The sequence below is a fragment of the Oncorhynchus nerka genome, linkage group LG14 (assembly GCF_034236695.1).
Source record: "Oncorhynchus nerka isolate Pitt River linkage group LG14, Oner_Uvic_2.0, whole genome shotgun sequence".
Taxonomy (NCBI): domain Eukaryota; kingdom Metazoa; phylum Chordata; class Actinopteri; order Salmoniformes; family Salmonidae; genus Oncorhynchus; species Oncorhynchus nerka.
The window spans coordinates 18,800,995-18,826,811 of record NC_088409.1 but is presented as its reverse complement, the minus strand read 5'-3'; the positions used below and the strand labels follow the sequence as shown (position 1 = coordinate 18,826,811).

The 25,817-nt window shown below is 48.1% G+C and overlaps 1 protein-coding gene across 2 annotated transcripts in view; it reads left to right on the top strand.

The window, feature by feature from the left end:
* The window catches only part of cpne4a (copine IVa), a 156,610-nt gene that overhangs the window by 74,242 nt on the left and 56,551 nt on the right, over positions 1-25,817 (top strand). Inside the window, exons 8-10 of one of the 2 annotated variants that reach the window (XM_065027661.1) lie at positions 8,722-8,820; positions 12,917-13,003; positions 16,310-16,369. In XM_065027661.1, the coding sequence (XP_064883733.1) occupies positions 8,722-8,820; positions 12,917-13,003; positions 16,310-16,369 (246 nt within the window). The remainder of the gene's footprint in view (positions 1-8,721; positions 8,821-12,916; positions 13,004-16,309; positions 16,370-25,817) is intronic. The other variant, XM_065027662.1, reaches the window with a different exon arrangement.

The following is a 25,817-nucleotide window of genomic DNA, read 5'->3' as shown; positions in this document are numbered from 1 at the left end:
GGGTGGATATGTGTTAGGGGTGTGGGTGGATGGATATGTGTTAGGGGTGTGGATGGATATGTGTTAGGGGTGTGGATGGATATGTGTTAGTGGTGTGGATGGATATGTGTTAGTGGTGTGGGTGGATATGTGTTAGGGGTGTGGATGGATATGTGTTAGGGGTGTGGGTGGATATGTGTTAGGGGTGTGGGTGGATATGTGTTAGGGGTGTGGATGGATATGTGTTAGGGGTGTGGGTGGATGGATATGTGTTAGGGGTGTGGGTGGGTGGATATGTGTTAGGGGTGTGGGTGGATATGTGTTAGGGGTGTGGATGGATATGTGTTAGGGGTGTGGGTGGGTGGATATGTGTTAGGGGTGTGGATGGATATGTGTTAGGGGTGTGGGTGGATGGATATGTGTTAGGGGTGTGGGTGGATATGTGTTAGGGGTGTGGGTATGGTTATGGATATGTGTGTAGGGCTGTGGATGGATATGTGTTAGGGGTGTGGGTGGATATGTGTTAGGGGTGTGGATGGATATGTGTTAGGGGTGTGGATGGATATGTGGGGTGGATATGTGTTAGGGGGTGTGGATGGATATGTGTTAGGGGTGTGGGTGGATATGTGTTAGGGGTGTGGATATGGATATGTGTTAGGGGGTGGGTGGATATGTGTTAGGGGTGTGGATGGATATGTGTTAGGGGTGTGGATGGATATGTGTTAGTGGTGTGGGTGGATATGTGTTAGGGGTGTGGGTGGGTGGATATGTGTTAGGGGTGTGGATGGATATGTGTTAGGGGTGTGGATGGATATGTGTTAGGGGTGTGGATGGATATGTGTTAGGGGTGGATATGGATGGATATGTGGATGGATATGTGGTAGTGGATGGATATGTGTTAGGTGTGGGTGTGGGTGGATATGTGTTAGGGGTGTGGATGGATATGTGTTAGGGGTGTGGATGGATATGTGTTAGGGGTGTGGATGGATATGTGTTAGGGGTGTGGATGGATATGTGTTAGGGGTGTGGATGGATATGTGTTAGGGGTGTGGATGGATATGTGTTAGGGGTGTGGGTGGATGGATATGTGTTAGGGGTGTGGATGGATATGTGTTAGGGGTGTGGATGGATATGTGTTAGGGGTGTGGGTGGATGGATATGTGTTAGGGGTGTGGGTGGATGGATATGTGTTAGGGGTGTGGATGGATATGTGTTAGGGGTGTGGGTGGATGGATATGTGTTAGGGGTGTGGATGGATATGTGTTAGGTGTGTGGATGGATATGTGTTAGGGGTGTGGGTGGGTGGATGTGTGTTAGGGGTGTGGATGGATATGTGTTAGTGGTGTGGATGGATATGTGTTAGGGGTGTGGATGGATATGTGTTAGGGGTGTGGATGGATATGTGTTAGGGGTGTGGGTGGGTGGATATGTGTTAGGGGTGTGGGTGGGTGGATGTGTGTTAGGGGTGTGGATGGATATGTGTTAGTGGTGTGGATGGATATGTGTTAGGGGTGTGGGTGGATATGTGTTAGTGGTGTGGGTGGATATGTGTTAGGGGTGTGGATGGATATGTGTTAGGGGTGTGGATGGATATGTGTTAGTGGTGTGGGTGGATATGTGTTAGGGTTGTGGGTGGATGGATATGTGTTAGGGGTGTGGGTGGGTGGATATGTGTTAGGGGTGTGGGTGGATGGATATGTGTTAGGGGTGTGGATGGATATGTGTTAGGGTGGGATGGATATGTGTTAGTGGTGTGGATGGATATGTGTTAGTGGTGTGGGTGGATATGTGTTAGGGGTGTGGATGGATATGTGTTAGGGGTGTGGGTGGATATGTGTTAGGGGTGTGGGTGGATATGTGTTAGGGGTGTGGATGGATATGTGTTAGGGGTGTGGGTGGATGGATATGTGTTAGGGGTGTGGGTGGATGGATATGTGTTAGGGGTGTGGGTGGATATGTGTTAGGGGTGTGGATGGATATGTGTTAGGGGTGTGGGGTGGGTGGATATGTGTTAGGGGATGGATATGTGTTAGGGATGGATATGTGTTAGGGGTGTGGGTGGATGGATATGTGTTAGGGTGGGTGTGGGTGGGTGGATATGTGTTAGGGGTGTGGGTGGATGGATATGTGTTAGGGGTGTGGATGGATATGTGTTAGGGGTGTGGATGGATATGTGTTAGGGGTGTGGGTGGATATGTGTTAGGGGTGTGGATGGATATGTGTTAGGGGTGTGGGTGGATATGTGTTAGGGGGTGTGGATGGATATGTGTTAGGGGTGTGGATGGATATGTGTTAGGGGTGTGGATGGATATGTGTTAGGGGTGTGGATGGATATGTGTTAGTGGTGTGGGTGGATATGTGTTAGGGGTGTGGGTGGGTGGATATGTGTTAGGGGTGTGGATGGATATGTGTTAGGGGGGTGGATGGATATGTGTTAGGGGTGTGGATGGATATGTGTTAGGGGTGTGGATGGATATGTGTTAGTGGTGTGGGTGGATATGTGTTAGGGGTGTGGGTGGGTGGATATGTGTTAGGGGTGTGGATGGATATGTGTTAGGGGTGTGGGTGGATATGTGTTAGGGGTGTGGATGGATATGTGTTAGGGGTGTGTGGATGGATATGGATGGATATGTGTTAGGGGTGTGGATGGATATGTGTTAGGGTGTGGATGGATATGTGTTAGGGGTGTGGGTGGATGGATATGTGTTAGGGGTGTGGGTGGATGGATATGTGTTAGGGGTGTGGATGGATATGTGTTAGGGGTGTGGGTGGATGGATATGTGTTAGGGGTGTGGATGGATATGTGTTAGGGGTGTGGATGGATATGTGTTAGTGGTGTGGGTGGATATGTGTTAGTGGTGTGGGTGGATATGTGTTAGTGGTGTGGATGGATATGTGTTAGGGGTGTGGATGGGATATGTGGATGGATATGTGTTAGGGGTGTGGATGGATATGTGTTAGGGGTGTGGATGGATATGTGTTAGGGGTGTGGGTGGATGGATATGTGTTAGGGGTGTGGGTGGATGGATATGTGTTAGGGGTGTGGGTGGGTGGATGGATATGTGTTAGGGGTGTGGGTGGATGGATATGTGTTAGGGGTGTGGGTGGATGGATATGTGTTAGGGGTGTGGGTGGGTGGATGGATATGTGTTAGGGGTGTGGGTGGATGGATATTTGTTAGGGGTGTGGGTGGATATGTGTTAGGGGTGTGGATGGATATGTGTTAGGGGTGTGGATGGATATGTGTTAGGGGTGTGGGTGGATATGTGTTAGGGCTGTGGATGGATATGTGTTAGGGGTGTGGGTGGGTGGATATGTGTTAGGGGTGTGGGTGGATATGTGTTAGGGGTGTGGATGGATATGTGTTAGGGGTGTGGGTGGATATGTGTTAGGGGTGTGGGTGGATATGTGTTAGGGGTGTGGATGGATATGTGTTAGGGTGTGGGTGGGTGGATATGTGTTAGGGGTGTGGGTGGATGGATATGTGTTAGGGTGTGGGTGGATATGTGTTAGGGTGTTAGTGTGGATGGATATGTGTTAGGGGTGTGGGTGGATTGCTATGTGTTAGGGGTGTGGGTGGATGGATATGTGTTAGGGGTGTGGGTGGATATGTGTTAGGGTGTGGGTGGATGGATATGTGTTAGGGGTGTGGGTGGATATGAGTTAGGGGTGTGGATGGATATGTGTTAGGGGTGTGGGTGGATGGATATGTGTTAGGGGTGTGGGTGGATATGTGTTAGGGGTGTGGGTGGATGGATATGTGTTAGGGGTGTGGGTGGATATGTGTTAGGGGTGTGGGTGGATATGTGTTAGGGGTGTGGGTGGGTGGATATGTGTTAGGGGTGTGGGTGGATGGATATGTGTTAGGGGTGTGGGTGGATATGTGTTAGGGGTGTGGGTGGATGGATATGTGTTAGGGGTGTGGGTGGATATGTGTTAGGGGTGTGGGTGGATGGATATGTGTTAGGGGTGTGGGTGGATGGATATGTGTTAGGGGTGTGGGTGGGTGGATGGATATGTGTTAGGGGTGTGGATGGATATGTGTTAGGGGTGTGGGTGGATGGATATGTGTTAGGGGTGTGGGTGGATGGATATGTGTTAGGGGTGTGGGTGGGTGGATGGATATGTGTTAGGGGTTAGGGTTAGAGGCAGATGCTTGGAATTTAGAGTGGTAGAAAGTGGCTTTAGCAGCAGAGACAGAAGAGGAAAATGTAGAGAGGAGGGAGTGAAAGGATGCCAGGTCCGCAGGGAGGCGAGTTTTCCTCCATTTCCGCTCGGCTGCCCGGAGCCCTGTTCTGTGAGCTCGCAATGAGTCGTCGAGCCACGGAGCGGGAGGGGAGGACCGAGCCGGCCTGGAGGATAGGGGACATAGAGAGTCAAAGGATCCAGAAAGGGAGGAGAGGAGGGTTGAGGAGGCAGAATCAGGAGATAGGTTGGAGAAGGTTTGAGCAGAGGGAAGAGATGATAGGATGGAAGAGGAGAGAGTAGCGGGGAGAGAGAGCGAAGGTTGGGACGGCGCGATACCATCCGAGTAGGGGCAGTGTGGGAAGTGTTGGATGAGAGCGAGAGGGAAAAGGATACAAGGTAGTGGTCGGAGACTTGGAGGGGAGTTGCAATGAGGTTAGTGGAAGAACAGCATCTAGTAAAGATGAGGTCGAGCGTATTGCCTGCCTTGTGAGTAGGGGGGGGGAAGGTGAGAGGGTGAGGTCAAAAGAGGAGAGGAGTGGAAAGAAGGAGGCAGAGAGGAATGAGTCAAAGGTAGACGTGGGGAGGTTAAAGTCGCCCAGAACTGTGAGAGGTGAGCCGTCCTCAGGAAAGGAGCTTATCAAGGCATCAAGCTCATAGATGAACTCTCCGAGGGAACCTGGAGGGCGATAAATGATAAGGATGTTAAGCTTGAAAGGGCTGGTAACTGTGACAGCATGGAATTCAAAGGAGGCGATAGACAGATGGGTAAGGGGAGAAAGAGAGAATGACCACTTGGGAGAGATGAGGATCCCGGTGCCACCACCCCGCTGACCAGAAGCTCTCGGGGTGTGCGAGAACACGTGGGCGGACGAAGAGAGAGCAGTAGGAGTAGCAGTGTTATCTGTGGTGATCCATGTTTCCGTCAGTGCCAAGAAGTCGAGGGACTGGAGGGAGGCATAGGCTGAGATGAACTCTGCCTTGTTGGCCGCAGATCGGCAGTTCCAGAGGCTACCGGAGACCTGGAACTCCACGTGGGTCGTGCGCGCTGGGACCACCAGATTAGGGTGGCCGCGGCCACGCGGTTTAGAGCGTTTGTATGGTCTGTGCAGAGAGGAGAGAACAGGGATAGACAGACACATAGTTGACAGGCTACAGAAGAGGCTACGCTAATGTAAAGGAGATTGGAATGGCAAGTGGACTACACGTCTCGAATGTTCAGAAAGTTAAGCCTACGTAGCAAGAATCTTATTGACTAAAATGATTAAAATGATACAGTACTGCTGAAGTAGGCTAGCTGGCAGTGGCTGCGGTGTTGACTTTGTAGGCTAGCTGGCAGTGGCTGCGTTGTTGACACTACACTAATCAAGTCGTTCCGTTGAGTGTGATAGTTTCTACAGTGCTGCTATTCGGGGGCTAGCTGGCTAGCTAGCAGTGTTGATTACGTTACGTTGCGTTAAAAGAACGACAATAGCTGGCTAGCTAACCTAGAAAATCGCTCTAGACTACACAATTATCTTTGATACAAAGACGGCTATGTAGCTAGCTATGTAGCTAGCTACGATCAAACAAATCAAACCGTTGTACTGTAATGAAATGAAATGAAAATGTGATACTACCTGTGGAGCGAAGCGGAATGCGACCGGGTTGTTGAGTGCGGAAGTTCTATTCGGTAGACGTTGGCTAGCTGTTGGCTAGCTAGCAGTGTCTCCTATGTTAAGGACGACAAATAGCTGGCTAGCTAACCTCGGTAAGTTAAGATAATCACTCTAAAACTACACACTCTAAACTACACAATTATCTTGGATACGAAGACAGCAAAGACAACTATGTAGCTAGCTAACACTACACTAATCAAGTCGTTCAGTTGAGTGTAATAGTTACTACAGTGCTGCTATTCGGTAGACGGTGGACGTTTGCTAGCTGGCTAGCTGCTGGGCAGATAGCAGTGTAGACTACGTTAGGACGACGAAATACGATAATTACGCAATTATCTTTGATACAATGACGGCTATGTAGCTAGCTAAGAAGAAATTGCTAAGATTAGACAAATCAAACCGTTGTATTATAATGAAATGTAATGAAATGTAATGAAAAGTTATACAACCTGCGGACCGAAGTGCGGATGCGACCGCTCGCTCCAACCCGGAAGTATGTTCAGATGAATGTTCAGCATAGCTAATGGCCAAATGAGGGTCAGAGGTCAGTTTATTTATCCATGATCCATGTGAAACCTAAACACACACACACACACACACACACACACACACACACACACACACACACACACACACACGAACAGTGGCGTCATGCAGCCATTATTTTAGAGGTACGTGAGGATGAAGGCTGTGTGTGTGGGACTGGCCAGCCCACCTCTGGAATTCTGAGGATTTAGTATTTTTCGAACAACTGAAACAGCTTGTTCCTGCAATCTAGAGCCATAATCATTATGTCTAATACTATGTACAAAAAAAAGAAGTGAAAAAAGAAGGCTATCTAAGCTTACCTCTTCACCTGTTCAAATGTCATTTTAATGAATGATGCACATTGATTCTATGACAAATGTTATGCCTTAGGAGTTTAGTACAACTGCCACACTGTTACTGTATATACAGTGCATTCGGAAAGTATTCAGACCCCATTCCTTTTTCCACATTTTGTTACGTTACAGCCTTATTTTTAAAATATTTAAATAAATACAAATACTCATCAACCTACACACAATACCCCATATTGACAAAGCCAAAACTGTTTTTTAGAAATGTTGCAAGTTTATTAAAAGTAAAAAACAGAAATACCTTAGTTACATAAGTATTAGGACCCTTTGCTATGAGACTCGAAATTGAGCTCAGGTGCATCCTGTTTCCATTCATCATCCTTGAGATGTTTCTACAACTTGATTAGAGTCCATCTGTGGTAAATTAAATTGATTGGACATGATTTGGAAAGGCACACACTTGTGTCCCACAGTTGACAGTGTATGTCAGAGCAAAAAACAAGCCATGAGGTCAAAGGAATTGTCCATAGAGCTCTGAGACAGGATTGTGTCGAGGCACAGATCTGGGGAAGTTTACCAAAAAATGTCTGCAGCATTGAAGGTCCCCAAGAACACAGTGTCCTCCATCATTCTTAACCACCAAGACTCTTCCTAGAGCTGGACGCCCGGCTAAACTGAGCAATCGGGGGAGAAAGGCCTTGGTCAGGGAGTTGACCAAGAACCCGATGGTGACTCTGACAGAGCTCCAGAGTTCCTCTGTAGAGATGGGATAACCTTCCAGAAGGACAACCATCTCTGCAGCACTCCACCAATCAGGCCTTTATGGTAGAGTGGCCAGACGGAAGCCACTGCTGAGTAAAAGGCATATAAAATCCTGTTTGGAGTTTGCCAAAAGGCAGCTAAAGACCTTCAGACCATGAGAAACAAGATTCTCTGAGAAACAAGATTCTCTGGTCTGATGAAACCAAGATTGAACTCTTTAGCCTGAATGCCAAGTGTCACGTCTGGTGGTGAAGCACGGTGGGGGCAGCATCAGGCGGTGGGGAGGTTTTTCAGCAGCAGGGACTGGGAGACTAGTCAGGATCGAGGAAAAGATGAATGGAGCACAGAGAGATCCTTGATGAAAACCTGCTCAAGAGCTCTCAGGACCTCAGACTGGGGTGAAGGTTCACCTTCCAACGGGACAACGACCCGGACAACGATTTACAAACATACCTCCTGCCCATCACTGGCAGCTAAAATCAAATCAAACGCTGTGCATGTAACTCAACACTCTCTCTCCTCCTCAACTGACGATACTGTCTGCATGCACAAGAGTATCTAGCGACCTGCCTAGCATATCTTTGCTCGGTGGCGCACCTTGGAAGAAACCACTTACTAAGGAGAAAAGGGAGGGGGTTGAGGGGGTACTTTTTGCCTGGTCCAGTTAGTGTTCCCCCTCTGCAAAATACCGCTGACAGATCTTTTTATAAGAAATTATGATGAAACGTGTGCTTAAAAATTAAGTGTAATGATTCATTTAAAACTGTATAATGTTAAACAAAATAAACATATACACACAAATTCAATGTTCTCTCTCTCTGTCTTATGTCAAAAGCCTTTCACATCCTCAGTTCTATATTTCATGAGACTATTAAAACTCCAGCAATGTCGCCTTACTGATTTATTAATGGAGAAGCATCACAGGGGAGTCTGCTCTAGTTCTGAAACTGGTCCCAGTGAGTTGTAACGAGTGTGAACACCAGGGGAAAGGCTTTCAACCAGAATCTACATGACACCACATAGTTGATCACATTCAGTCTGGAGATCTTGTTCAACTGCAGCATTCACAGATGGGTTAGGTGATATGTACATATTGACACCGTAGTATTTGATCATTAACTGAAGTCACTTTTTCTAACCTATTCTTTCTCTCTTCTTATCTCTTCTCTCTCTCTCTCTCTCTCTCTCTCTCTCTCTCTCTCTCTCTCTCTCTCTCTCTCTCTCTCCTCTCTCTTCTCTCTCTCTCTCTCTCTCTCTCTCTCTCTCTCTCTCTCTCTCTCTCTCTCTCTCTCTCTCAGTGCACAGTGTGGGACTGGGACTCCAATGGGAAGCACGACTATATTGGTGAATATCAGGCCACATTCAAAGAGATGAGAGGGGCAATGGATGGGAGACAGGTAGGCTGTACAGGTGTTGTGCGAGTTTAAAAGTGGGGTTGGCTGTTTTTTTTTTAGATAGCGTTGGTTGTTTTTCTTTTAGGTAGCGAAGGCATCAATCAGGTTTGTAAAATGACCATTTCTAGATGCCTGTCACAGATTCCCCCAGTACTGCTGCTCCTTCCTGCACCAGTTCCGGAGTTCTACATCACCGGCCTTCTAGGCTTCACTGAACTGTCTAATTACGCACTCCTGGTTACCATTTTCCCTGATTAGTAATTGTATACTGTATATGTGTCCTCTGTTCCCCATTGGTACCATGTCTGTTGGTCCTGTGAGTACCTGTGTTTTGGCGTTCGTGCTGCGTGTATTATGCAATTGTTATTACGGATCCCGTGCAGTGTAATTACTGGTCTCGTCCCGTGCAGTGTAATTACTGGTCTCTTCCCGTGCAGTGTAATTACTGGTCTCATCCCGTGCAGTGTAATTACTGGTCTCATCCCGTGCAGTGTAATTACCGGTCTCATCCCGTGCAGTGTAATTACTGGTCTCATCCCGTGCAGTGTAATTACTGGTCTCATCCCGTGCAGTGTAATTACCGGTCTCATCCCGTGCAGTGTAATTACTGGTCTCATCCCGTGCAGTGTAATTACTGGTCTCTTCCCGTGCAGTGTAATTACTGGTCTCATCCCGTGCAGTGTAATTACTGGTCTCATCCCGTGCAGTGTAATTACTGGTCTCATCCCGTGCAGTGTAATTACTGGTCTCATCCCGTGCAGTGTAATTACTGGTCTCATCCCGTGCAGTGTAATTACTGGTCTCATCCCGTGCAGTGTAATTACTGGTCTCATCCCGTGCAGTGTAATTACTGGTCTCATCCCGTGCATTGTTATTCTGGGTCTCGTCCTTTGTATTTATTAGAGGTTTAACCTCTTTTGTTTGGGTTACATCCCTGTGTGTTTGTATACGTGTTTGTTTTGGGCTTCGTCCTGCCTTTCATGGCATGTTGTGTAATTTGGGTGGAGTATTAAAACCCCCTATTACGTATTCCTGCGCTTGTCTCCAATCATTTATACAATGTGAAACATGGTCATTATTATATACCTAAGACTTCTCAGACTGTAGGAATCACACTCTGATATGATTCTGTACTCACTGCAATGTATGTCTCTCCAGATGATATGTCAGAGCAGAGAGAAAGTGGGTTAGAGAGGCAGAGCTCATGTGGGTTGCCGACTGGAGATTTGTTTTCATCCAACTCCTCTGAAGGTTTATCTAGCGTCCTCTCTCTGGGGGATGTGACCAGAGGGTAGCGTCCTCTCTCTGGGGAATGTGACCAGGGGGTAGTGTCCTCTCTCTGGGGGATGTGACCAGAGGGTAGCGTCCTCTTTCTGGGGGATGTGACCAGAGGGTAGTGTCCTCTCTCTGGGGGATGTGACCAGAGGGTAGTGTCCTCTCTCTGGGGGATGTGACCAGAGGGTAGTGTCCTCTCTCTGGGGGATGTGACCAGAGGGTAGTGTCCTCTCTCTGGGGGATGTGACCAGAGGGTAGCGTCCTCTCTCTGGGGGATGTGACCAGAGGGTAGTGTCCTCTCTCTGTGGGATGTGACCAGAGGGTAGCTTCCTCTCTCTGAGGGACCTGACCAGTGGGTAGTGTCCTCTCTCTGGGGGACATGACCAAATGCAGTGGCATGGGGCCATTTGGGGCTCAGGACATTTTTCTCCCCCGGAGGAGATACTTACTTCTCTCATTGAGTGCTGAGGATATTTCAGCGCTCCACAGGGAAGAGTAGGACAGAAGCCTTCAGGAAAAACCAAACAAATGACAATGGATCTCTCTCAGCCTCCCCATCATCCGGTAGCCACCGTCTCCTCTGTCTCTCTCTCTGTACCAGTGTAATTCAGAAATCAGCACTCTCTCCTTCACTGTATGGAGGACAAGGGTGTGAGAGAGTGAAAGTTCTGTCCTGCCTGGTGTGTTTGGGAAAGAATCCTTGCCGTTTCCTTCCAGCTCAGAATGCTTGGTAATGGATCCATTGAGCCATGGTTAGTGCTATTCGGCATCCTTGTGACATCCCTACCCTAACCTTAAACCCTACCTTCACCCTAACCTTAACCATAACCCTTACCGTACGTCTTATGGCTGCAGGGTCAGTATTGAGTAGCTTGGATGAAAGTTGCCCAGAGGTGGCCAGAGTAAACGGCCTGCTCCTCAGTCCCAGTTGCTAATATATGCATATTATTATTAATATTGGATAGAAAACACTCTGAAGTTTCTAAAACTGTTTGAATGATGTCTGTGAGTATAACAGAACTCATATGGCAGGCAAAAACCTGAGATGAAATCCAAACTCTACACACAAAGGAATTCTCCAGTTGGAGAACTCTCCACAACACCCTAAAGATTGATTCTATACTTAGTTTGACAAGTTTCTTCGACCTGTAATATAACTTTTTGAAGTTTTCGTCCGACATTCGGATGGACCTGCACGAGCGTTTTGTATACCTAAGCCCTAACAAAAGTAGCTACTTGGACATAAATAATGGACATTATCGAACAAATCAAGCATTTATTGTGGAACTAGGATTCCTGGGAGTGCATTCTGATGAAGATCATCAAAGGTAAGGGAGTATTTATAATGTGATTTCTGGTTTCTGTTGACTCCAACCTGGCGGATAATTTGATTTACTTTCTGGGTGCCGTCTCAGATTATTGCATGGTTTGCTTTTTCCGTAAAGTTTTTTTGAAATCTGACACAGTGGTTGCATTAAGGAAAGGTATATCTATAATTCCATGTGTATAACTTGTATTTTCATCTACATTTATGATGAGTATGTCTGTAAAATGATAACGGGACTGCAGCCCTGAAAGGTCAAAGGGTACTTAACCTTGATTTCAATTGAAGGCACTTTGATATAGACAGATTTATTTTTTACTCTTTTAATAGAGATCAGCCTTCATCACCACTTAAAGAGACAGTTTGAGGAGACTGTTTTAAGACATTTTAAGTTTTTACCTAATGTCCAGACTTTTGCAAACCGAACAGCTTCCCTTGGAACAAGAACAAGAAAGAATGCATTTAATTAGTCGACGTTCATGGTGAGGATGACAGGTGACAACCCGTACTGCCGTACAACGCTGGACGCCTCTCCTTCATCACGCCGTCTGGCCCAGGCAGACAGCTGTGTCTTCATTAGCACACAAAAGGAGCTCCAGGCTGAGGCTTCTAGGCTAATTATATTACAATGTGGCTCACTTCGTAGTCTAAATAAACCCTACGGTGCTCGGGCCTCAAACACAGCAAGCTTTTAAAGGCCGGTCACACCACTAATTGGCTCCTTCATGGAATTTAAGGAGACTGCAGGACCTGCTGGCATTAAACCCGTTACAGTACGGCCCATTTCATTAGACTCCAATGCCACATATGCTGTAGGATACACAGGGGCTTTTGACTTCTACTGAAATTGGTGATTTGGCTGATGGAGATATCTAGTTTTTTTTTACCCATTATCTGCTAATCATTCATGGAGCTACAACTAGTTGGGTATCCACTTTTATGATAATGGTTATATAATCGGTTTTGTGAGCTAAAGAGAACGACAGAGAACAGCACGGACAGCCTGTCCCTGAGACGATTAGGTGACTGATGTTTCGTTTTTTCTCTCCCATGACCCTTAGAGTAAAAGTGGTGGATTTTAACACAGGAGTTGTTTTCTGTTTTTGAGCAGCAGATTGAAATGACTGGGCTAATCTGTACAGGCATGAATGGATAACGCTCCCCTCATTAGTGACGAACAAATGATCCAGAAACCAAACGTCGTCAGGCTGTTGTTGCTTGGATTTGCTAATTATTCTCCCTAACACGCTCCACAGTTCCATTTCCTTGCATCTTCTCATTGCTGTGGATCATATTGCTTTCTTTCACTCCATTGTCTGGCCTCCACTACCATCGCTCCATGTTATCCAATGGGATGATATAGTCTATCAATCCTGTCATTTTTTAATGATTCTTTTCATCTCTGTTTAGCACAGTCAGTCTCCCGCCACCAAGTCACATACTGTAGGGATGATACTGTACTTATTGTGATAGTGTTTTTTTATATTTGATCAACGCCAGGTCCAATGGGAGTGTATAAACCCCAAGTATCAGATCAAGAAGAAGAATTACAAGAACTCTGGTATCGTCATTCTCAATCAGTGCAAGGTGATTCACGACTCTCTCTCATTCACACACTCATTCCATCCTTCCTCCGCCCACCACTTTCTCTAACCTGATGTCTAAGTCTCATTGGCAGACGGTTCCAGAACATTTATCATCCTGTTGCTGTTATGGATGTGAAAGACGGTTGTGATCAGATGGAATCTGACTAATATGACATTTCTTCCATCTGCTGAACCCACGGATGACCTTAAAATTAGTGTAATTTTGGGGACAACTATGTCTGCATGGAGACACTGTGGAATAGCTAATGTTGTTTTTAAATGCAGACATATTCCCATTAAATATGTGCTGGCCTTTCTCAGTGTCTTTATTGGCAGATTGCTACTTACCAAGATGATATATTATATTGAGAAGATAGTCGAGTGACCGCTCCAACAAAGGAAATAAACTTAGCAAAAAAATAAATGTCCTTTTTTCAGGACTCTGTCTTTCAAAGGTAATTAGTATAAATCCAAATAACTTCACAGATCTTAATTGTAAAGGGTTTAAACACGGTTTCCCATGCTTGTTCAATGAATCATAAACAATTAATGAACATGCACCTGTGGAATGGTCGTTGAGAAACTAACAGCTTACAGATGGTAGGTAATTAAGGTCACAGTTATGAAAACTTAGGACATTAAAGAGGCCTTTCTATTGTCTCTGAAAAACACCAAAAGAAAGATGTCCAGGGTCCCTGCTCATCATGAGGACTGCAGATGTTGCCATGGCAATAAATTGCAATGTCCATACTGTGAGATGCCTAAGACAGCACTACAGGGAGACAGGGTGGACAGCTGACCGTCCTCGCAGTGGCAGACCACATGTAACAACACCTGCACAGGATCGGTACATCCGAACATCGCACCTGTCACATGAGTTGACGCTTGAGAGACGAAGCAGGAACGGGGAGTAAAACTTTCCAGGTGAGTCCAATAATGCTGATGCTAGTGACGAGGGAAGGCAGGTGTGCGTGATGGATGGCAGGAGTGCACGATGCAGGGCAACCTGGCGCCCTCAAGCGCCAGGGGGAGGGAAGAGCAGGAGTAGACGTGAGAGTACCCCCACAGGCGTCCCACCAGGGCTAACCGGCCAAGACGTGGGCGCTGGGCAAGCCGGTTGGGGCGTGGAATCCCGACAAACGGCAGGAGCGTGAGAGCCTTGCGACCCAGCTGAGGCATGGAAGCCCGAGGATCTGGCTGAGGCAAGACGCCTGTCGATCCCGCTGCAGAGAGGGAGCCCAAAGATCCGGTGGAGTGTGACGTGTGACGTGGGATGGGAAGCCACCGAGCCAACTGAGGCAAGGAAACCTCCCGAGCCAGCCAGGGCGTGAAAGCCCGACGGGCCGGCTTAGGCACCCCCGGGTCCATCTGCCACAGAATCCACCCCGACGTCACCAACAAAACAAAAACAAAAACTCCTGGACCGGCTGGGCAAACAAGAATTGACGGCCCGATGTGGCCCGATGTGAGATGGGCGCCTTCCAAGCCAACCGGGGCAAGGAAACCTCTCGAGTCAGCTAGGGCGTGGAAGCATGACAAGCTGGCTAGGCACCTCCGGTTCCATCGGTGGCGACCCAGAGCCGATGCCACCATACCAACCGGAATGCCAGTACTCCCCGATGCTTCGTATGTTGGCTGCTGCATTCTGTCACATGAGTTGACGCTGGAGAGAGGAAGCAGGTACGGGGTGTAAAACATTTAATAAATAACGGACATGGAACGAGACAGGAACAGCGTCAGAAAACAATACAATGCAGCAGGGAACAGAGCTGCGGAACTGACAAATATAGTGGAGGAAATTAACAGGTGATAAGTGAGTCCAGGTGAGTCCAATAACGCTGATGCGCATGACGAGGGAAGGCAGGTGTGCGTGATGGATGGCAGGAGTGCATGATGCAGGGCAACCTGGGGCCTTCAAGCGCCAGGGGGAGGAAAGAGCGGGAGCAGACATGACAACACTTGCGGGACAGGTACAGGATGGCAACAACAACTGCCCGAGTTACACCAGGAACGCACACTCCCTCCATCAGTGCTCAGACTGTCCGCAATAGGCTGAGAGAGGCTGGACTGAGGGCTTGTAGACCTGTTGTAAGGCAGATCCTCACCAGACATCACCGACAACAACGTCGCCTATGGGCACAAACCCACCGTCGCTGGACCAGACAGGGCTGGCAAAAAGTGCTCTTCACTGAGTGTTACACCTGTACTCTGGAGCGGGATCGATTTGGAGGTGGAGGGTCTGTAGTAGTCTTGGGGGATGTGTTGCAGCATCATCAGACTGAGCTTGTTGTCATTGCAGGCAATCTTCACGCTGTGCGTTACATGGAAGACATCTTCCTCCCTCATGTGGTACCCTTCGTGGAGGCTCATTCTGACATGACCCTCCAGCATGACAATGCCACCAGCCATACTGCTTGGATCTCATACAGCCCGGATCTCAATCCCATTGAGCACGTCTGGGACCTGTTGGATCAGAGGGTGAGGGCTAGGGCCAATTTCCCCAGAAATTTCCAGGATCTTGCAGGTGCCTTGGTGGAAGCGTGTGGTAACATCTCACAGCAAGAACTGGCAAATCTGGTGCAGTCCATGAGGAGGACACATTATTCAATTTCTGTTAGTCACATGTCTGTGGAACTTGTTTGGTTTATGTTTCAGTTGTTGAATCTTGTTATGTTTAAACAAATATTTGCACATTAATTAAGTTTGCTGACAATAAACGCAGTTGACAGTGAGAGGACGTTTAGTTTTTTGCTGAGTTTACATGTTCTCAAAGATGGGAGGCAGGTGGGAGGAGGCGAGATAAAGTGGAAGGATTCTAGCTAATGAGAGGGCAGATACGTGTGTGAACAACAGGCACAACTAAGTCGTATTCCCTAAAGTTGCCGGAATGCCATGTTCATCCACTTATATAATTTGTAACAGCCTAAACATGATTTAACTTCTGTTAGTTTAAATAAGCCTCGTAATTCGACACACTCGCATAGACCAAAAAAAGGCTTATCTCACGTAGGCAGATTTTGGCCGGAGTAAATCCCCACTTCTTCCTCTCTGATATTTCCCAACACTGGCCAACATGTGACACCAGTTGTAACAGAGACATAATGAACAACACCCACAGCCAGCTGCTTTCTCAAAGCTAATGGCTAACATGCTAAACTAGCTGCTTTGTAATAGGCTGGAATAAGGGATAAGATGCTCCTAAGTGGTCAGTTACTGTGTCTGTCATGTCATCCCCGAGTGATTGGTGCCAATTCTCACTGTGGATAGCTGAGGTCCCCCGCCCTCAACTGCTGTCTCCCATCCACAGATCATCAAGATGCACTCCTTCCTGGATTACATCATGGGAGGCTGTCAGATCCAGTTTACAGTGAGTTCACACTGACACTCACACTAACATGCATGACTCACACATTCACACACAGGATGCCAAAATGTATTCAAATACACAAAATAATGCATATGACTTTTAAAAAATGGCACTGCCCTCATTATTCTCTTTTTAGTTGGGTGACGTATATGTGACAGACTGGGTTTTAACCAGGGTCATGTGTGTGCCACAAGACTGAGTTAGCCTGCCGAGCTTAAGCCTAGGCATTAGCTTAGGGAGCTTACATAAATAATCCTCTTTTGTTCTGATAGTTAGAATGGTTCATTTTCACCACCTGGGAAACAAACCTCTGACATTAGCTGCAGCTTTTCAAGAATCCCTTTCTCCCAACTGTGAACACGTGGGTTCTAATTATCTGTTGTTTTTCTGGATAAGGGATGCCCTCTGCCCCCTGCCTGTAAATAGTGTTTGTGTGAAACTACTTCTCAAGGGAGGTCTTACTGAGGTACACTTAATTGACCAGGAAGTGTTTGCTCTTATGACACACTAACTTTTCCTTTTATTCCTACCACCTAAAAGGCGACCGTGGTTGATGTTGACATTTAAATGGGGTCCATACTTCCTTCAGATCCCTTGGCGAGAGTGTTAGGCTCTCTCTCTGTGCCAGGCTGAACAACAGATGAAAAATGTTCTGCCTCTAACCGTTTCTAACGAGGAACAATGTATCCGTAGATCACAGACGTGAGAGAAAGAATCAAAGAGATGACTGACTTTAAATGAGGAGAAAAAGAATAAGAGATGACAAAAGAGAGAGGGGGGAACAAGCCCAACAGAGTAGAAGAGGATAGCAGAGCAGACAGAGTGGGATGGTGTATGTGTCAGAGTGAGGGAGAGGGAGAGGTGTAAAAGGGAAGGTGGGATGGTGTGTGTGTCAGAGTGAGAGGTGTAAAGGGAAGGTGGGATGGTGTATGTGTCAGAGTGAGGGAGAGGTGTAAAAGGAAGGTGGGATGGTGTATGTGTCAGAGTGAGAGGTGTAAAGGGAAGGTGGGATGGTGTATGTGTCAGAGTGAGGGAGAGGTGTAAAGGGAAGGTGGGATGGTGTATCTGTCAGAGTGAGAGGTGTAAAGGGAAGGTGGGATGGTGTATCTGTCAGAGTGAGAGGTGTAAAGGGAAGGTGGGATGGTGTATGTGTCAGAGTGAGAGGTGTAAAGGGAAGGTGGGATGGTGTATGTGTCAGAGTGAGAGGTGTAAAGGGAAGGTGGGATGGTGTATGTGTCAGAGTGAGAGGTGTAAAGGGAAGGTGGAATGGTGTATGTGTCAGAGTGAGGGAGAGGTGTAAAGGGAAGGTGGGATGGTGTATGTGTCAGAGTGAGGGAGAGGTGTAAAGGGAAGATGGGATGGTGTATGTGTCAGAGTGAGGGAGAGGTGTAAAGGGAAGGTGGGATGGTGTATGTGTCAGAGTGAGGGAGAGGTGTAAAGGGAAGGTGGGATGGTGTATGTGTCAGAGTGAGGGAGAGGTGTAAAGGGAAGGTGGGATGGTGTATGTGTCAGAGTGAGAGGTGTAAAGGGAAGGTGGGATGGTGTATGTGTCAGAGTGAGGGAGAGGTGTAAAGGGAAGGTGGGATGGTGTATGTGTCAGAGTGAGTGAGAGGTGTAAAGGGAAGGTGGGATGGTGTGTGTGTCAGAGTGAGAGGTGTAAAGGGAAGGTGGGATGGTGTATGTGTCAGAGGAGAGGTGTAAAGGGAAGGTGGGATGGTGTATGTGTCAGAGTGAGAGGTGTAAAGGGAAGGTGGGATGGTGTATCTGTCAGAGTGAGAGGTGTAAAGGGAAGGTGGGATGGTGTATCTGTCAGAGTGAGAGGTGTAAAGGGAAGGTGGGATGGTGTATGTGTCAGAGTGAGAGGTGTAAAGGGAAGGTGGGATGGTGTATGTGTCAGAGTGAGAGGTGTAAAGGGAAGGTGGGATGGTGTATGTGTCAGAGTGAGGGAGAGGTGTAAAGGGAAGGTGGGATGGTGTATGTGTCAGAGTGAGGGAGAGGTGTAAAGGGAAGGTGGGATGGTGTATGTGTCAGAGTGAGAGGTGTAAAGGGAAGGTGGGATGGTGTGTGTGTCAGAGTGAGAGGTGTAAAGGGAAGGAGGGATGGCATATATGTCAGAGTGAGGGAGAGGTGTAAAGGGAAGGTGGGATGGTGTATGTGTCAGAGTGAGAGGTGTAAAGGAAGGTGGGATGGTGTATGTGTCAGAGTGAGTGAGAGAGGTGTAAAGGAAAGGTGGGATGGTGTATGTGTCAGAGTGAGAGGTGTAAAGGGAAGGTGGGATGGTGTGTGTCAGAGTGAGAGGTGTAAAGGGAAGGTGGGATGGTGTATGTGTCAGAGTGAGTGAGAGGTGTAAAGGGAAGGTGGGATGGTGTATGTGTCAGAGTGAGAGGTGTAAAGGAAGGTGGGATGGTGTGTGTCAGAGTGAGAGGTGTAAAGGGAAGGTGGGATGGTGTGTGTGTCAAGTGAGAGGTGTAAAGGGAAGTGGGATGGTGTATGTGTCAGAGTGAGAGGTGTAAAGGGAAGGTGGGATGGTGTATGTGTCAGAGTGAGGGAGAGGTGTAAAGGGAAGGTGGGATGGTGTATGTGTCAGAGTGAGAGGTGTAAAGGGAAGGTGGGATGGTGTATGTGTCAGAGTGAGTGAGAGGTGTAAAGGGAAGGTGGGATGGTGTGTGTCAGAGTGAGAGGTGTAAAGGAAGGTGGGATGGTGTATCTGTCAGAGTGAGAGGTGTAAAGGGAAGGTGGAATGGTGTATGTGTCAGAGTGAGGGAGAGGTGTAAAGGGAAGGTGGGATGGTGTATGTGTCAGAGTGAGGGAGAGGTGTAAAGGGAAGTTGGGATGGTGTATGTGTCAGAGTGAGCAGTGTAAAGGGAAGGTGGGATGGTGTATGTGTCAGAGTGAGGGAGAGGTGTAAAGGGAAGGTGGGATGGTGTATGTGTCAGAGTGAGGGAGAGGTGTAAAGGGAAGGTGGGATGGTGTATGTGTCAGAGTGAGGGAGAGGTGTAAAGCGAAGGTGGGATGGTGTATGTGTAAGAGTGAGGGAGAGGTGTAAAGGGAAGGTGGGATGGTGTATGTGTCAGAGTGAGAGGTGTAAAGGGAAGGTGGGATGGTGTATGTGTCAGAGTGAGGGAGAGGTGTAAAGGGAAGGTGGGATGGTGTATGTGTCAGAGTGAGAGGTGTAAAGGGAAGTTGGGATGGTGTATGTGTCAGAGTGAGGGAGAGGGAGAGGTGTAAAGGGAAGGTGGGATGGTGTATCTGTCAGAGTGAGAGGTGTAAAGGGAAGGTGGGATGGTGTATGTGTCAGAGTGAGAGGTGTAAAGGGAAGGTGGGATGGTGTATGTGTCAGAGTGAGGGAGAGGTGTAAAGGGAAGGTGGGATGGTGTATGTGTCAGAGTGAGGGAGAGGTGTAAAGGGAAGGTGGGATGGTGTATGTGTCAGAGTGAGAGGTGTAAAGGGAAGGTGGGATGGTGTATGTGTCAGAGTGAGGGAGAGGTGTAAAGGGAAGGTGGGATGGTGTGTGTGTCAGAGTGAGAGGTGTAAAGGGAAGGTGGGATGGTGTATGTGTCAGAGTGAGGGAGAGGGAGAGGTGTAAAGGGAAGGTGGGATGGTGTATGTGTCAGAGTGAGAGGTGTAAAGGGAAGGTGGGATGGTGTATCTGTCAGAGTGAGAGGTGTAAAGGGAAGGTGGGATGGTGTATGTGTCAGAGTGAGCGGTGTAAAGGGAAGGTGGGATGGTGTATGTGTCAGAGTGTGAGAGTGTAAAGGGAAGGTGGGATGGTGTATGTGTCAGAGTGAGAGGTGTAAAGGGAAGGTGGGATGGTGTATGTGTCAGAGTGAGGAGAGGTGTAAAGGAAGGTGGGATGGTGTATGTGTCAGAGTGAGGAGAGGTGTAAAGGGAAGGTGGGATGGTGTATGTGTCAGAGTGAGAGGTGTAAAGGGAAGGTGGGATGGTGTATGTGTCAGAGTGAGAGGTGTAAAGGGAAGGTGGGATGGTGTATGTGTCAGAGTGAGGGAGGTGTAAAGGGAAGGTGGGATGGTGTATGTGTCAGAGTGAGGGAGAGGTGTAAAGGGAAGGTGGGATGGTGTATGTGTCAGAGTGAGAGGTGTAAAGGAAGGTGGGATGGTGTATGTGTCAGAGTGAGAGGTGTAAAGGGAAGGTGGGATGGTGTGTGTCAGAAGAGTGTAAAGGAAGGTGGGATGGTGTGTCAGAGTGAGAGGTGTAAAGGGAAGGTGGGATGGTGTATGTGTCAGAGTGAGAGGTGTAAAGGGAAGGTGGGATGGTGTATGTGTCAGAGTGAGAGGTGTAAAGGGAAGGTGGGATGGTGTATGTGTCAGAGTGAGAGGTGTAAAGGGAAGGTGGGATGGTGTATGTGTCAGAGTGAGAGAGTGTAAAGGGAAGGTGGGATGGTGTATGTGTCAGAGTGAGGAGGTGTAAAGGGAAGGTGGGATGGTGTATGTGTCAGAGTGAGAGGTGTAAAGGGAAGGTGGGATGGTGTATGTGTCAGAGTGAGAGAGGTGTAAAGGAAGGTGGGATGGTGTATGTGTCAGGGAAAGGAAGGTGGGATGGTGTGTAAAGGTGTAAAGGGAAGGTGGGATGGTGTATGTGTCAGAGTGAGAGGTGTAAAGGAAGGTGGGATGGTGTATGTGTCAGAGTGAGAGGTGTAAAGGGAAGGTGGGATGGTGTATGTGTCAGAGTGAGAGGTGTAAAGGAAGGTGGGATGGTGTGTGTGTCAGAGTGAGAGGTGTAAAGGAAAGGTGGGATGGTGTATGTGTCAGAGTGAGGAGAGGTGTAAAGGGAAGGTGGGATGGTGTATGTGTCAGAGTGAGAGGTGTAAAGGAAGGTGGGATGGTGTATGTGTCAGAGTGAGTGAGAGGTGTAAAGGAAGGTGGGATGGTGTGTGTGTCAGAGTGAGAGGTGTAAAGGGAAGGTGGGATGGTGTATGTGTCAGAGTGAGGAGAGGTGTAAAGGAAGGTGGGATGGTGTATGTGTCAGAGTGAGAGGTGTAAAGGGGGATGGTGTAAAGGAAGGTGGGATGTCAGAGTGAGAGGTGTAAAGGGAAGGTGGGATGGTGTATGTGTCAGTGAGAGGTGTAAAGAAGTGGGATGGTGTATGTGTCAGAGTGAAAGGTGTAAAGGAAGGTGGGATGGTGTATGTGTCAGAGTGAGAGGTGTAAAGGGAAGGTGGGATGGTGTATGTCAGTCAGAGTGAGAGGTGTAAAGGGAAGGTGGGATGGTGTATGTGTCAGAGTGAGAGGTGTAAAGGAAGGTGGGATGGTGTATGTGTCAGAGTGAGAGGTGTAAAGGGAAGGTGGGATGGTGTATGTGTCAGAGTGAGGAGTGTAAAGGGAAGGTGGGATGGTGTATGTGTCAGAGTGAGAGGAAGGTGGGATGGTGTATGTGTCAGAGTGAGAGAGTGTAAAGGAAAGGTGGGATGGTGTATGTGTCAGAGTGAGAGAGGTGTAAAGGAAGGTGGGATGGTGTATGTGTCAAGTGAGAGGTGTAAAGGGAAGGTGGGATGGTGTATGTGTCAGAGTGAGAGGTGTAAAGGAAGGTGGGATGGTGTATGTGTCAAGTGAGAAAAGGAAAGGTGGGATGGTGTATGTGTCAGAGTGAGAGGTGTAAAGGGAAGGTGGGATGGTGTATGTGTCAGAGTGAGGGAGAGGTGTAAAGGAAGGTGGGATGGTGTATGTGTCAGAGTGAGAGGTGTAAAGGAAGGTGGGATGGTGTATGTGTCAGAGTGAGAGGTGTAAAGGGAAGGTGGGATGGTGTATGTGTCAGAGTGAGAGAGGTGTAAAGGGAAGGTGGGATGGTGTATGTGTCAGAGTGAGAGGTGTAAAGGAAGGTGGGATGGTGTATGTGTCAGATGAGTGTAAAGGAAGGTGGGATGGTGTCAGTGTCAGAGTGAGAGGTGTAAAGGAAGGTGGGATGGTGTATGTGTCAGAGTGAGGGAGGAGTGTAAAGGGAAGGTGGGATGGTGTATGTGTCAGAGTGAGAGAGTGTAAAGGGAAGGTGGGATGGTGTATGTGTCAGAGTGAGAGGTGTAAAGGAAGGTGGGATGGTGTATGTGTCAGAGTGAGAGGTGTAAAGGAAAGGTGGGATGGTGTATGTGTCAGAGTGAGGAGGTGTAAAGGGAAGGTGGGATGGTGTATGTGTCAGAGTGAGAGGTGTAAAGGAAAGGTGGGATGGTGTATGTGTCAAGTGAGTGAGAGGTGTAAAGGAAGGTGGGATGGTGTATGTGTCAGAGTGAGAGGTGTAAAGGAAAGGTGGGATGGTGTATGTGTCAGAGTGAGGAGGGTGTAAAGGGAAAGGTGGGATGGTGTATGTGTCAGAGTGAGGAGGTGTAAAGGAAAGGTGGGATGGTGTATGTGTCAGAGTGAGAGGTGTAAAGGGAAGGTGGGATGGTGTATGTGTCAGAGTGAGGAGAGGTGTAAAGGGAAGGTGGGATGGTGTATGTGTCAGAGTGAGAGGTGTAAAGGGAAGGTGGGATGGTGTATGTGTCAGAGTGAGAGGTGTAAAGGGAAGGTGGGATGGTGTATGTGTCAGAGTGAGGAGGTGTAAAGGAAGGTGGGATGGTGTATGTGTCAGAGTGAGAGGTGTAAAGGAAGGTGGGATGGTGTATGTGTCAGAGTGAGAGGTGTAAAGGGAAGGTGGGATGGTGTATGTGTCAGAGTCAGAGTGAAGGTGGGATGGTGTGTGTGTCAGAGTGAGGTGTAAAGGAAGGTGGGATGGTGTATGTGTCAGAGTGAGAGGTGTAAAGGGAAGGTGGGATGGTGTATGTGTCAGAGTGAGGAGGGTGTAAAGGAAAGGTGGGATGGTGTATGTGTCAGAGTGAGAGGTGTAAAGGAAGGTGGGATGGTGTATGTGTCAGAGTGAGGGAGAGGTGTAAAGGGAAGGTGGGATGGTGTATGTGTCAGAGTGAGGAGAGTGTAAAGGGAAGGTGGGATGGTGTATGTGTCAGAGTGAGAGGTGTAAAGGAAGGTGGGATGGTGTATGTCAGAGTGAGAGGTGTAAAGGAAGGTGGGATGGTGTATGTGTCAGAGTGAGAGGTGTAAAGGGAAGGTGGGATGGTGTATGTGTCAGAGTGAGGAGAGGTGTAAAGGAAGGTGGGATGGTGTATGTGTCAAGTGAGAGAGTGGGAAGGTGGGATGTGTATGTCAGAGTGAGAGGTGTAAAGGGAAGGTGGGATGGTGTATGTGTCAGAGTGAGAGAGTGTAAAGGGAAGGTGGGATGGTGTGTGTGTCAGAGTGAGAGGTGTAAAGGAAAGGTGGGATGGTGTATGTGTCAAGTGAGAGGTGTAAAGGAAGGTGGGATGGTGTATGTGTCAGAGTGAGAGGTGTAAAGGGAAGGTGGGATGGTGTATGTGTCAGAGTGAGGGAGAGGTGTAAAGGAAGGTGGGATGGTGTATGTGTCAGAGTGAGAGGTGTAAAGGAAAGGTGGGATGGTGTATGTGTCAGAGTGAGGAGGTGTAAAGGGAAGGTGGGATGGTGTATGTGTCAGAGTGAGAGGTGTAAAGGAAGGTGGGATGGTGTGTGTCAGAGTGAGGGTGTAAAGGAAAGGTGGGATGGTGTATGTGTCAGAGTGAGAGGTGTAAAGGAAGGTGGGATGGTGTATGTGTCAGAGTGAGAGGTGTAAAGGAAAGGTGGGATGGTGTATGTGTCAGAGTGAGAGGTGTAAAGGGAAGGTGGGATGGTGTATGTGTCAGAGTGAGAGGTGTAAAGGAAGGTGGGATGGTGTATGTGTCAGAGTGAGAGGTGTAAAGGGAAGGTGGGATGGTGTATGTGTCAGAGTGAGAGGTGTAAAGGAAAGGTGGGATGGTGTATGTGTCAGAGTGAGAGGTGTAAAGGAAAGGTGGGATGGTATGTGTCAGAGTGAGAGGTGTAAAGGAAGGTGGGATGGTGTATGTGTCAGAGTGAGAGGTGTAAAGGAAAGGTGGGATGGTGTATGTGTCAGAGTGAGGAGAGGTGTAAAGGGAAGGTGGGATGGTGTATGTCAGAGTGAGAGGTGTAAAGGGAAGGTGGGATGGTGTATGTGTCAGAGTGAGGGAGAGTGTAAAGGGAAGGTGGGATGGTGTATGTGTCAGAGTGAGAGGTGTAAAGGGAAGGTGGGATGGTGTATGTGTCAGAGTGAGGAGAGGTGTAAAGGGAAGGTGGGATGGTGTATGTGTCAGAGTGAGAGGTGTAAAGGAAGGTGGGATGGTGTATGTGTCAGAGTGAGTGAGAGGTGTAAAGGAAGGTGGGATGGTGTATGTGTCAGAGTGAGAGGTGTAAAGGGAAGGTGGGATGGTGTAAAGTGAGAAGGTGTAAAGGGAAGGTGGGATGGTGTATGTGTCAGAGTGAGAGGTGTAAAGGAAGGTGGGATGGTGTATGTGTCAGAGTGAGAGGTGTAAAGGAAGGTGGGATGGTGTATGTGTCAGAGTGAGAGGTGTAAAGGAAGGTGGGATGGTGTATGTGTCAGAGTGAGAGGTGTAAAGGGAAGGTGGGATGGTGTATGTGTCAGAGTGAGAGGTGTAAAGGAAGGTGGGATGGTGTATGTGTCAGAGTGAGAGGTGTAAAGGAAGGTGGGATGGTGTATGTGTCAGAGTGAGAGGTGTAAAGGAAGGTGGGATGGTGTATGTGTCAGAGTGAGAGGTGTAAAGGGAAGGTGGGATGGTGTATGTGTCAGAGTGAGAGGTGTAAAGGAAGGTGGGATGGTGTATGTGTCAGAGTCAGTGAGAGGTGTAAAGGAAGGTGGGATGGTGTATGTGTCAGAGTGAGGAGGTGTAAAGGGAAGGTGGGATGGTGTATGTGTCAGAGTGAGAGAGTGTAAAGGGAAGGTGGGATGGTGTATGTGTCAAGTGAGTGAGAGGTGTAAAGGAAGGTGGGATGGTGTATGTGTCAGAGTGAGAGGTGTAAAGGAAGGTGGGATGGTGTATGTGTCAGAGTGAGAGAGGTGTAAAGGGAAGGTGGGATGGTGTATGTGTCAGAGTGAGGAGAGGTGTAAAGGAAAGGTGGGATGGTGTGTGTCAGAGTGAGAGGTGTAAAGGGAAGGTGGGATGGTGTATGTGTCAGAGTGAGAGGGTGTAAAGGAAGGTGGGATGGTGTATGTGTCAGAGTGAGAGGTGTAAAGGAAAGTGGGATGGTGTGTGTGTCAGAGTGAGAGGTGTAAAGGAAAGGTGGGATGGTGTATGTGTCAGAGTGAGGGTGTAAAGGGAAGGTGGGATGGTGTATGTGTCAGAGTGAGAGGTGTAAAGGAAAGGTGGGATGGTGTATGTGTCAGAGTGAGAGAGTGTAAAGGGAAGGTGGGATGGTGTATGTGTCAGAGTGAGAGGTGTAAAGGAAGGTGGGATGGTGTATGTGTCAAAGAGGTGTAAAGGGAAGGTGGGATGGTGTATGTGTCAGAGTGAGAGAGGTGTAAAGGGAAGGTGGGATGGTGTATGTGTCAGAGTGAGAGGTGTAAAGGAAAGGTGGGATGGTGTA